At 38.1% G+C, this 12,610-nt stretch overlaps 1 protein-coding gene across 4 annotated transcripts in view; it reads right to left on the minus strand.

The window, feature by feature from the left end:
* SMARCAD1 (SWI/SNF-related, matrix-associated actin-dependent regulator of chromatin, subfamily a, containing DEAD/H box 1) overlaps nt 1-10,104 on the minus strand; it is a 77,298-nt gene extending 67,194 nt beyond the window's left edge. Inside the window, exons 1-2 of one of the 4 annotated variants that reach the window (XM_035004500.1) lie at nt 9,992-10,104; nt 9,139-9,347 (exon numbers count right to left, since the gene is read on the minus strand). In XM_035004500.1, the coding sequence (XP_034860391.1) occupies nt 9,139-9,328 (190 nt within the window). In that variant the 5' untranslated portion in view covers nt 9,329-9,347; nt 9,992-10,104. Of the gene's footprint in view, nt 1-9,138; nt 9,378-9,656; nt 9,850-9,991 lie in introns of those variants that run through there. The other 3 variants (XM_035004498.1, XM_035004499.1, XM_035004497.1) reach the window with 3 other exon arrangements.
* Between the last annotated feature and the right edge of the window lie 2,506 nt (nt 10,105-12,610).

Consider the following 12,610-nt stretch of genomic DNA (forward strand, 5'->3'; position numbering starts at 1 on the left):
ATTATGAGTTCACACTAAAGTAGTCCAAATTAATTTGATAACCCATAAATAAAAGTTATCTCCCAAAGAATGAAAATACATAAACCTTTATATCTGTCCTGAAGACTTACAAAACTGTGCCATTTCTGATCGTCTAGTTGTGTTGCTCTACATGGTTCAATTCTTTAACATGGCAACTAATTTTCAAGGCAATTCCTTTGAATACCAACTAAAACACATCACTGATTTATCGTTTTAAAAGGTAACCAAAATAATGGATAGTGAAATCTAAGCAGCCTTAATTTGAATGTCACAGTAGAAAGAGAAATACCATTAGCATCTTCTAAAATCAAACTATTTCTCTGATGAAAGCTCTAAAAAAGACAAAGAATACACTAATAAATACAAGACTGAAGAGTAGTTTCTGACATCACTCTAAGATGAAATGAGAAAGAAGAAACATCTCAGGCATAAGTAAGCCAAAAGAAAAGATAAACGGGAAAAACGTAAAGAAAAACAAAGCCATGCTATTGTTACTGGACAAAGCAAAAGTGTTTGAGAGACACACTTTTTAGTAACAGAAATTAGATCTACAACAAAAATATAACATATATCTTAACTGCATACTAATAATGAAAGACATAAACACTGCAGGATACAGAAAGCAAAAAGTCAAGAGACAAACATGAGGCTTTAACTCTCTTCTCCAAGCTCTTAAACACACAGCACAAAAATAAGACATACAATAGTGCTTTCTAAACATTTTTGATTGGGACCCACTGTAAGAGACACATTTTAGATTATGACCCTAAACATGATTATCAATGGGGTAAACAAATATAAAACTAGAGAAATAGATTAGTGGCCTGTAAGATGCAAATATACATGAGAATTTAGAGTATACTGATGTTTCATAAGAAAAAAGGTTTATCAATAAATGATTCTGGAACAAGTGACTAGTAAATGACAAATAATGAGCAAAGGAGAAAACTGTATCATCCTTTCTTTAGTCCTTATTATACATTCCAGATGAGATTTAAGATTAAAATAAAAATCAACACAAAACCTAACTCATATCCATTAGTTTGGTTATCAATGCAAAACCTGACTCAGATCCATTAGTTTGGCTATCAAAACAAAGAAACAAAAAACAAAAAAAGAAAGTAACAAGTGTTAGCAAGTATGTGGAGAAACTGTAACCCTTGTTTACTGCTGGTGGGAAAATAAAATGGTACAGGTATTAATGGAAAACATGTGATGGTTTCTTGTATGATCTATCAATTCCATTTCCGGGTATATACCCTGAAGAAGTGACAGCAGGGTCCCAAGAGATATTTGTACACAAATTTCTTTTTTTTTTTTTTTTTTAAAGATTTTATTTATTTGACAGAGAGAGACAGAGTGAGAGAGGGAACACAAGCAGGGGGAGTGGGAGAGGAGAAGCAGGATTCCCGCCGAGCAGGGAGCCTGATGCGGGGCTCGATCCCAGAACCCCGGGATCATGACCTGAGCCGAAGGCAGACGCTTAATGACTGAGCCACCCAGGCGCCCCATATTTGTACACAAATTTCATAGCAGTAATAGTCACAATAACCAAAAGGTAGAAGAAACCCAAGTATCCATCCACAGATGAATGGATAAACAAAATGTAGTATACACATACAATGCTTTTCAGCCTTAAAAAGGAAATTCTGATACAGGCTACAACATGAATGAACTTAAAAACTTTATGCAAAGGGAAATAAACCAGTCACAGAAAGACAAATCCTGTAGAATTCCACTTTTATGATGTACCTAAAGTAGTCAAATTCAGAGAAAGAAAAGTACTATGGTGGTTACCACAGGCTGGGGATAGGAGGGAAGTGTTTAATGGGTACAGAGTTTCATTTCTGCAAGATGAAAAAAGAGTTCTGAAGATTAACTGCACAATAATGTGAATGTACCTAACACTCCTGTGATTTGTATACTTAACAGTTAAGATGGTAAATTTTATGTTATGTATATTTTACAAATAAAAATAAAATTAACACAAATGCGCTAGAATAAAATACAGATGAAAATATTTATGATGTGATACTAAGGAATGCCTGTCTGATAAGGACCTAAACCTTAGAAACCATCAAAGAAATGAACAAATTGACCACACAAAAATGTAAAATTTCTCTATGACAAACAATAAGGAATCAAAAGAATAAAAAACTTACAAATTATTTTTCAGAAAAAAAGAAAAAGGAACACAGAAAAAGTCCAGAAGGCTAATACATTTATGAAAACATACTTAACCTTAAAAGTAAAGAATAAAAGTAAAGTAATTTAATTCCCTGGTAAAGATTAAAAAGGTTTGCAATATTCTGACCTAGTACAAAAAAGTATACATCTAAAAACCAAGCTGTAGTCTGGTGCAAAGTGGTAAAACTTCTGTGTATGGTAACTTGGCAATTACTAAAATATTACTAATATTCACTCTAATCTGACAATTCCTTTTCCAAGAATTTTTCTTCAGACTGAATACAAGCTAAAAAATCTGTTAAAAGGATGGTCATTATAGCCTTCTTTTGATAGCAAAAAAAAAAAAAAAAAAACCCAACTAACCAATGTCCATTAATAGAAAACTACATGAATTATATCTATATAAGACACTGTAATCATTTAAAAAAATTGAGGTATAGCATAAATATTATATATAACATAAATAAAAACAAAAACCTGGAATATATACAGGCAGAAAAAAAATGTGAAAATAAACACCAAAACTAAAGGATTATAGAATATTCTTCATTATACAATATTGCATCTTTTATATATAACATTTTATTTTGAAGAAAACAATAGCTAAGCATGGAGAGTAAGAAGGTAGAGAAAACACAGAAGAAAGTATACACTTAAAATGTACTTAAGATTTTTACTTAAGTATGAGTACTCATTGTACTTTCTTCTGTTAAAATAATTCAGCACTGGGTGCCTGGGTGGCTCAGTTGGTGAAGCACCCACCTTCAGCTCAGGTCATGATCCCAGGGTCCTGGGATCAAGCCCCGTATTGGGCTCTCTGCTCAGCAGGAAGCCTGCTTCTCCCTTCCCACTCCCTCCTGCTTGTGTTCCCTCTCTCGCTGTCTCTCTGTCAAATAAATAAATAAAATTCCCCCCCAAAAAAACAATAATTCAGCACTTAGCCTTCTACCAAGTATTGTTTGTCAACTAACACTTGCAGACATGAAGAAATCAGAATAACTATCCAAAGACATAGTAAAGATTTGCATTTTGGCCACACACACCTAAAACAAACAAACAAAAAAAACCCCGAAGTATCACCCAATGGTTATAAAATCATGATGCTAAAATGATACTCAGCTCCATTATTCAAAGGACATACCCGTTTTACTGCTTGCAGGGACTTCAGAGAACATCCAGGCAAAGGAAGTGAAGTCCAAAAATGCTGATGTCTTACACAAGATCATACAACCTGTATGATAGAGCAGTGCTCTCTGGAAAGCTTTTATTTTTGGGGGGGGAGGGAGGATCTTTTTGATTAACTGGAATAATTTTGAAATTTCTCTTATTAACAACTGTTACTTTCAACATGACCACCACACTGAAATGGCAATCATTTTAGGAGACTGAATCTACCTCACTAAGGAAAGAAATTAATCAAGCATTTACTAAAACTTTCCTCCATTCCAACCTCAAAATAATTGATTAACCCATTTATTTTTATCACTTTTTCTCCCCAGGTAAAATGTGTCTCTATTCCTTTGCAACGTTAAACAGTCCAGCTATGCACCTGTTCCTATGCCCTAGATGCCTGTCTTCAGATACCTCCCCTCCCTTCATCCTTTCCCTCTCCACTAGCTTCTTCCCCTAGGCCAACAAATATGCTCAATTTTCAACAATCCTGAAACATCTTCTTTTGACATTGCTGTACTGTCAAGCTGTTTCCCTCTTCTTCTTGAAAGACTAGTCTTCATTTCCTTACCTTTCTACTGAAAACTGTCTACTAAAGGTCAACAATAACATTTAATTTCCAAGGAAAGTGATCTCTGATCAGTCCCCCATCCAATCTGACTTCTCTACAGTATTTGATACTGTTCACTATACACAAAACTGGAAATTGGTCTTTCTTTAGCTTTCAGAGTACTATCATTTTCTATGAATATTCAAGTAATCCTTTATTATCTTCATTGGTTTGCCTTCATTTGTCCACCATTAAATGTTGATATTTTTTACTATATGCCTTGCTTTGGGGGTATTTTTGGTTAACTGCCGTAATTATGTCCCCTTGAAAGTTGATTTCTCAGGTTCCAACCATCTTTGAGCTACAAACCTCTACTAGACCTCATTTCTCAAACAGGAGAACTGAACTCAACATGTTTAAGTATATTTCTCCCAAATGCACTGCCTAATTCAGTTGACAGTGCCCATCACCCAGCTGTCTAAGCAAGAAACATCTGAGTTATCTTTAAACCCTCTACATTTAACTATCACCAAATACCATCAAATACTGAAATATAAAACTTCCCTAAAATGCCTCCTCTATCCTACTAACATTTTCCTACACTTAGGCTTCAATTAATTCAACAGCTTCATCAATGGTCTTCCCATGCCGAAATGCTCTCTAGTGTGTACCAAAAAAAGTCCATCCTTCCTGGCATAGCATATAAAGTCCCCTCACAACCCAGCAGTTTACATTTCTATCTTCTCAGTTTCATCTATACCTGCCCTAAACCTCCTCTTCCACAGATAACCTCCCTTCCCACAGACATATCACTCTTCTAAGCAATGAATATTTTCATTCTTGTTCACCAAATAAGCACTGATTCACTGATTCAAAGTCATCTCTCTGTGACTTTTCTTGATCCTCTCCAAGAATAATCATTTCTGAATTGGATTGTGATTCTATATTGCTTAATATTTTCCCGAGTTATTACACTGTACTATTTTAACTATATGTATTTATATGTCCCTTCCTCCTGGTGTTCCTTGAGATCAAGCTTTGCTCTTATTTTTACTCTTTATGCATAAAACATAGTAAGCTCTCTCCTCTGTCACTCATCTGCTATTATTTTATTCCCTCGAAACCTGCTGTGCTCTCAAAAAGGTCAAAAGAAAAAAAGAATGTGTCAACAAGCAATAACCATTAATAACTGGACACCATGAGGGCAAAATAAACACAGGAAGGAGAGGTGCCCACAAGTTAAGCGTATGCCCCCATATCCAAAGGCTGGATGAAGGAAGACCATCCTCCATCAAAAACAGTTTCAAGTAACCATGACTGAAGAATGCCTGATGGCTATGGGACTGTTTCAAGGTCATTAAGAGGAAGGATACTTTTAAAAATTTGTACAAAGTACTAGTATCGGGGCGCCTGGGTGGCTCAGTTGGTTAAGTGACTGCCTTCGGCTCAGGTCATGATCCTGGAGTCCCGGGATCGAGTCCCACGTCGGGCTCCCTCCTCAGCAGGGAGTCTGCCTCTCTCTCTGACCCTCCCCCCTCTCATGCTCTCTGTATCTCATTCTCTCTGTCTCAAATAAATAAATAAAATCTTTAAAAAAAAAAAACAAAGTACTAGTATCGCCCACTTATCACTCAATACTCCTTCCTTCAACACATATTTACTAAGAGCTTACTATGTGCCAGTCACTGCTCTGAACAATGGTGAACAGGACAAAGTCTCTGCTCACATGGATCTTATATTCTAATAAGGGAGACACAAATATATAGAATCATGTTACGTAAAAATAAATACTACATAGGAAAACAGATGAGTAAAACTGGGGGCGGGGGGGAAGAGTTGCTATTTCAAAGAGTATGATCAGGGGAAGGGCTTCTAAAGACAGTAAATATTTCACTAAGCCCACAGTCATATGCATATATCAGCAGGAAGAGTCTTGGAAGAAGAAAAGAGTAAGAAGGAAAGATGGCACTGTCCTTGGCATATTTAAGAAAAGGTGTGGCTGTGGCACAGTAACTGAAAGAGAGTGGTAGGAAATAAAATCTTAATTCATATTGGTAAAATTAAAAGGGTTAGCTAAAAGAGTCATGACAGGTAATTTTTACAATTTCCATTCTGTTCAAAGAACGACATGTATCATATGACCTCACTGATATGAGGAATTCTTAATCTCAGGAAACAAACTGAGGGTTGCTGGAGTGGGGGGTGGGGTGGGAGGGATGGGGTGGCTGGGTGATAGACACTGAGGAGGGTATGTGCTCTGGTAAGCACTGTGAATTGTGCAAGACTGTTGAATCCCAGATCTGTACCTCTGAAACAAATAATGCAATATATGTTAAGAGAAAAAAAAAAGAAGGTAGCAGGAGGGGAAGAATGAAGGGGGGGAAATCGGAGGGGTAGACGAACCATGAGAGACGATGGACTCTGAAAAAAAAACTGAGGGTTCTAGAGGGGAGGGGGGTGGGAGGTTGGGTTAGCCTGGTGATGGGTATTGAGGAGGGCACGTTCTGCATGGAGCACTGGGTGTTATGCACAAACAATGAATCATGGAACACTACATCTAACACTAATGATGTAATGTATGGGGATTAACAATAAAAAATAAAAAAATAAAAAAATAAAGAAATAGGTGATTTAGACCGGATTTAGACCCTAACATTCTATTGTAAATAAGCAAACACAGCATTATCATACAATTGCAGAATAAGTAGTTACCATATGATGATAAAGGAAGTAAGGTCAAAATCCATATCCCACCAGTGATTCCCTAATCTCCATCTCTAGTCAGGATCCTAAACCAGCTTCAGTATCTCATCCTGTATATAGGCCCAAGCTTCAACATTCAATTCAGAATTCCCCACCTCTATGTTAAGTTGCCTTAGGTCTCGTCCAACATGCTAAATTAGGGACAAGACATTTAAGTCTTATTTGAATTTTTAAAGGCATGCCCAATGGGTTAGAACGGGTACTTTATACCTATTCTGATGTACGAAACTACCATTTTTTTCAATTACCTAAAATTCTTGAAGACTTTATTTATCTATCTGACAGAGAGAGCACGCGCACGCACGCGTGTGCATGTGCACAAGCAGGGGGAGTGGGAGAGGGAGAAGCAGGCTCCTTGCTAAGCAGGGAGTCCAATGCGGGGCTAGATCCCAGGACACTCTCTCTCATCTCTCTCCTATCTCTTTCTTCTCCATTTCTACTGTTCTTTCTACTTCCTAATTGAATTCTCTCTCTTCAAAACTTACCCTCTAACAAAGTGCAGTACTCAGGACGGCTAGACTGGTTTAACAAAACAACTTTCTTTCACCATTTTACCCTTCTATCTGTGAAGGCTTTAATGGATCTCTAATAACTACAATGTAAAACCAAAACCTAGCTTTCGTTTTCAATATTCTCCCAAATTCACAGTACCATCTGCAATCATCTTTTCTTAAAGCTCTCTATTCCCAGTAGGATGAATTCTCACCATTCCCACAACAAAACTTAATTTTCATATTTCCCAATGTCATTAAGACTAACCATGTGATCCCTAAAGGCAATCTCAGCTTATAAGAGGAATTTACATATGAGAAAAAAAAAAACAATAAAGATGAATGAAATCTCCTTAAACAGGAAAAAAAAAAAAAGGTATAGCAGCATCTTCTGATTAGAAGACAATTAAGAATTTCACATTACTAATACTGATAAATAAAACATTCCACTGTGTTCCAGTTTACAAAGTACTTTTTATTCTACAGATGAAAAAAATGTTAATCTCAGATTTTAAGTAATTTGTCCAATGTCCCATTTAACTAAAATGAAGCAGTAGAGACTTCTAAGGACTCAAAATCCCATGCCTACATGCTGGCCTTCCCAGCCCTAACTACGTAAGAAACAAATTCATATATTGATTGTTAAAATATTAACGTACTGGGATATCTACACATTAACTACAGCATGTTTTGCAAAGTAAACACCTATTGAAAGAACGAACAAAGAGACAGCACTCCTGAGCTTCAGTGGTTCCCCACAGAATCTGGACGAGTTCAGAACCTTTTATACAAACAAAGCCTTTCAAAATTATGACTCCTCATTCCCATATAATTCAACTACCAAATCATTCCACCATGTTCCAATTACACCCAAAGATTTTTAAATGTCATTCAAGAGATAATGTGTGGGGAGTCTGCCATCACTGGTACAGTTAAATAGAAGACTAGCAAACAAAATAAGATACCAATGATAACGACATATGTATTACCAATCTTGTCAGGGCCACATCAGCATAAAAGCTGCTTGGGAAATATGGAGTTTTGCATTAAAAAAAGGTATCACTAAAATAAACATTAAAATAAAACTTCTAATATTCCTTCCACCCTTCATAAGAAACTGCATAATGTAAACAATTAAAAGTTTATGCTCAGGAACTAGACTGACTGGATTTGAGTTCCAGGTCTATCAAGTTCCTAACAACTTAACCTCCTTGGGTCTCATTTCTGCAAAATGTGCATATCTTGTAGGATTGCTGTGCAAATTAAATGAGAGAATGTGAAGCACTCGGCACAGTGCCTAAAACATAAGAGTTCAAATATATCCTGTTAACTGTTCAAAGAACACAGACTAAAATGGAAATGCTGATTTTTGGCCTCCTCTCAAATCCCATTGTCTGGGACAATCTGCTGAAGAGGTTAAAAATGGTTCTTTCACCTTGAAGAATACCAGTTACTCATTCGCACCCTTGGGGTCTCCAGGAAGTCATATGGTGGCAAAATCTGAATGTGATCTGCTTTTCATTTGTCCAGAGGTTGTCTTCATGCACCTTGAGTAAAGTCTGGTTCATATTAAGTGAGCAGTATTTTTTTGAAAAATACTGAGATGAATGTAAACACCTGGCCAAATAACAAACTCAAAAGTCTACATCATTGGTCTGAATCACCTAGTTTCTCTTCCAGTGGCAACTATTCTGACCTAAGGATGACCTAAATTCAGACATCAATTTCCATCATTGGGCCATATTCCAAGAACTCATACAAAACTGAAGAAGCCATGGATGCTCAGTTGACGGTAGGTACATGGTGCCTATGGCAGCCCCAAAGCGGTATCTTAAAGGGCAAGGTGGAGGACAATATATTAGTATGTACGACATCAAGAATATTAGACTCTCTTCTGCCTTTCATCTTTTAAAAATACCTCCTGATGCTACATCAATTTGCAACAATGTAACTCACCTGTTTTTTCAGTTATATCTGAATCAGGTGTGCCTGCCCTGCTAACTTCCCCTTCAGCATTCTCCTCTTCAGCACTAAGAGAAATTGGTGAAGAAGGGCCAGGCTGGGAGGGTTGAGGGGCTGCTTCGGGCACTTCCTCAATCTTACTCCTTTTCTCAAAGCGAAAACGGTCCAAGTTGAAAAGATTCATATTGGTCGAAACCACCACCCTGTAGAATTAAGAGCTTTAAGTGAACTATCTGCAGGAAGAAAATAAAGAGAGAAAAAGAGGCCATGAAAACAATATAAAATACAAAGCCTTAGCAGTTCATTCCCAAGGCAATTAAGAGCACGCAAACATGCCAGTGGCACAGGATGACTATTATGGCTGCGCCTCATTGTTAGGCCACAATAATCAGAAGGTGGACAGGGATATCTTTCTTAAAATTTCCATTGCTCTTTCTACTCCCATTCGTCTCCCCCCTCCCCGCCCCGCCTTCCTCGAACCACACGCTGACCCTCGTGCAACCTCCTCTTACCCCAGCACGCGCAGGCACGTTCCCCACTCTAACCCCCCTGCGGGCCGCGCGCCCGCCCACAGGGAGAGGCTCCCTGCACTATGGTGCTCCCTGCCTCGAGAAAGGACGTGCCAGGGCCCGCGCCGCGATACTGCGGGGACACAAAGGGGCCAAAGAAGGGGAGCGGCGGAGGCCGTGCTGGCGGGCACCCGCCCGGAAGTTGACGCGGCGCGATCCCAGCTGAGAGGAAGCTGATAGGATCAAGAAAACATAGGGAGGGTTCAGAGGAGGGGAGGGTGCTGCGGCATCTCTTTTAATGCTCACTCGCTCGCCCTCTTTCTTTCTTTAGTACTTACAGTCTTGCAGGCTCGATGCGATGTAACAAAGGTTGAAAGAAAGAATAATTCCTGGAGGGGAGCGACGGTAGCCGGGCCGGGACCGTCCAAAACAGCACGGAGAGCCCAAACGAGCGCGCGGTGATGACGCAACACGCAGCTTAGGCTTTTTTTCTTCCCCAGCGACGCGCGAGCGGAAGATGTCTAGGCGCGCGCTGTTGCCATGGTAACTCGTACCCGCCTCTACGCCTGGGAAGCGCGCTTATGGCCTGTTTCTCCAGGTTAGCAAGAGAGTTGTTAAACAGAACAATAATAAACTGCACAATAGCAATAAATAACGTAGTAATAATAAATAATATAGCATTTGATATCATGTATAATATTTTGTATAATGTATGTATAGTGTGATGGTAATACTGTGCTAGGTGTTTTACATGGACAATCTCAACCCTTACAAGAAGCCTTTTTTACATAATAAGGAAACTGAGGCCTGCAGATGTTAAATAGTAAGAAGTAGAAACTCGGGTATTTCGAGCTTCAGAGCATATGAACCGCCTCCCCACCGTTGGCTGGATTATTCTTAGAGTGGAATATGACAATTCCCCTGTCTTGACGGAAATACTACCTTAAGAATATTTACCCTTTTTGTTCTAACATTAGGCTAAACAGGCAGTTTTCTGTTTTAATTTGATCCTCTGGTTGGCATTTCCCTTAAAGAGAAATTACTACAAATCATTATTCTACCAAAAACACTGGTCATTGTAAGCTTAAATTGGCATTCTATTTTATATATGAGTGTTTTGAAGTGTATAATTATACCATGAACCCACAGTTTTATCAAATGCGGGCACACTTATAGAATTGAGTGTCTAGACCCATAAAATTCAGGATCAAAGCCTGAATAATTGTGATTTTGTTATACCTATTTTTGATATCCCATGAAATGCACCAGCTTTATGCATCTATGTAAACTGATGGAATCAAAGGATATATCAACTTATACATAGTAAATTATTTTTGGTGAAGAATATTTGCTATAAGATCTACTTGCAGTAACTTTCAAATATGCAATACAGTATTAACTATAGTCACCATTCGGTACATGTAATTTTAGAAAAGAGTATTTGCTTTATATTCAGACAGATCTAACATTGAAAATGGATTCCACTAGCTGAATGACTTTGGGCAAATTATATTTAACTTCTCTAAGCCTTAGTTTCCTCATCTTTTAAATGTGGTTGATGATACCATTGACCTCTTAAGGCAATTTTCTGCAACACAGTATTAACCCCTTGACATTTGTATAGCTGGGGCAAGAGTGAAAATAGAGACCCAAACATCGTATGTCTGAATATTTAAACATAAATACAGTTAACAAAATGTAAAAATAAATTATGTTTTATTGTCCTTTTTTGAAAATGACCTAGAAAGCCAGGTTGAATTTATAATTCCTCTGTTGGTCAGAATGGATGATTCAGGAGAATCGATTGGCGCCTGTATCCTGGCTTCCCTGTATAATGTCCTCCTGCTCAGTTTGATACTATTAGTGGCCTTGTGCTCATGCATATGGACACCCAGCTCAAATGCCCAACTATGACCCCACCTAGGGTTCCTACATTGTTTAAAGAAAAAAAGGTTGTTTTGTTTAATTTGGATTTTATATAAACAATACCTTTCTAGTATAAGTATGTACCATGCAATATTCAGAACTTGCTTGTACTAAAAACTTATTTGTTGTCTGTTTGAAATACAAATTTAACAAGGTATACTGTATTTTATTTGCAAGCCTACTTCCACTCCACTGCTAAGCCACCTCTTGGGCCTAGGAACTTTTTTACTACCTATTGGGTCTAGGATTTAGATACTGGAAGCACTGTTGGCCCTCAGCACAAAGGACCTGGGGGAAAGTCACTCCTAGCCTTTTTGGAGCTGTGTGATCAGAGATTTCAAAGACCAGCTGCTACTCAAAAGCATTATCTAAAATTGAAGACGTAGGTTCTGAGTGAACCTGTCTTTTTGGCCCCACAGATTCCTTGCTCTTTGGGGTTCGGTATAGCAGGAAAAGGGCCAAATTGTTCTGTAAAGCCATACATGCAGTACAGGAACCACTCTTGCCCAGCTCTAAGGGTGGGATGGTTCTGTAGCATTCACTGACCTGGGAGAATTGGAATTTTCTATGATTGGGATTTTGCTTAATTGTGGATCAAAAGGTTAAGGGAGTGTATAACAAAGTACACAGACTGCCATAACAAAGTACCACAGATTGGATGGCTTACAAAACAGAAATTTAATTTTCTCATAGCTCTGGAAGTCTGATATCAAGATGTTGGTAGGGTTGGCTTCTGAGGACCATGAGGGAAGGATCTGCTTCAAGCGTCTCTCCTTGGCCATCTTCTCCCTGGGTCTTTATGTAATCTTCCCCTGTACTTGTGACTAAATTTCACAACTTAAAATGACCACATTTTAACTTAATTACATCTCTAAAGGCCCTATTTCCAAGGGTAGTGACATTCTGAGATACTGGGGGTTAGGACTTCAACATATGAATTTGGAGGAGCACAATTCAGCACATAACAGGGCAAAAGAGCAGAAGGATTCTCTATATGAACCTAAAATCTTCTGGAATGATAGCAGGAATTG

The sequence above is a fragment of the Mirounga leonina genome, unplaced genomic scaffold (genome assembly GCF_011800145.1).
Source record: "Mirounga leonina isolate KUSES-001 unplaced genomic scaffold, KU_Mleo_1.0 Mir_129, whole genome shotgun sequence".
Lineage (NCBI taxonomy): Eukaryota > Metazoa > Chordata > Mammalia > Carnivora > Phocidae > Mirounga > Mirounga leonina.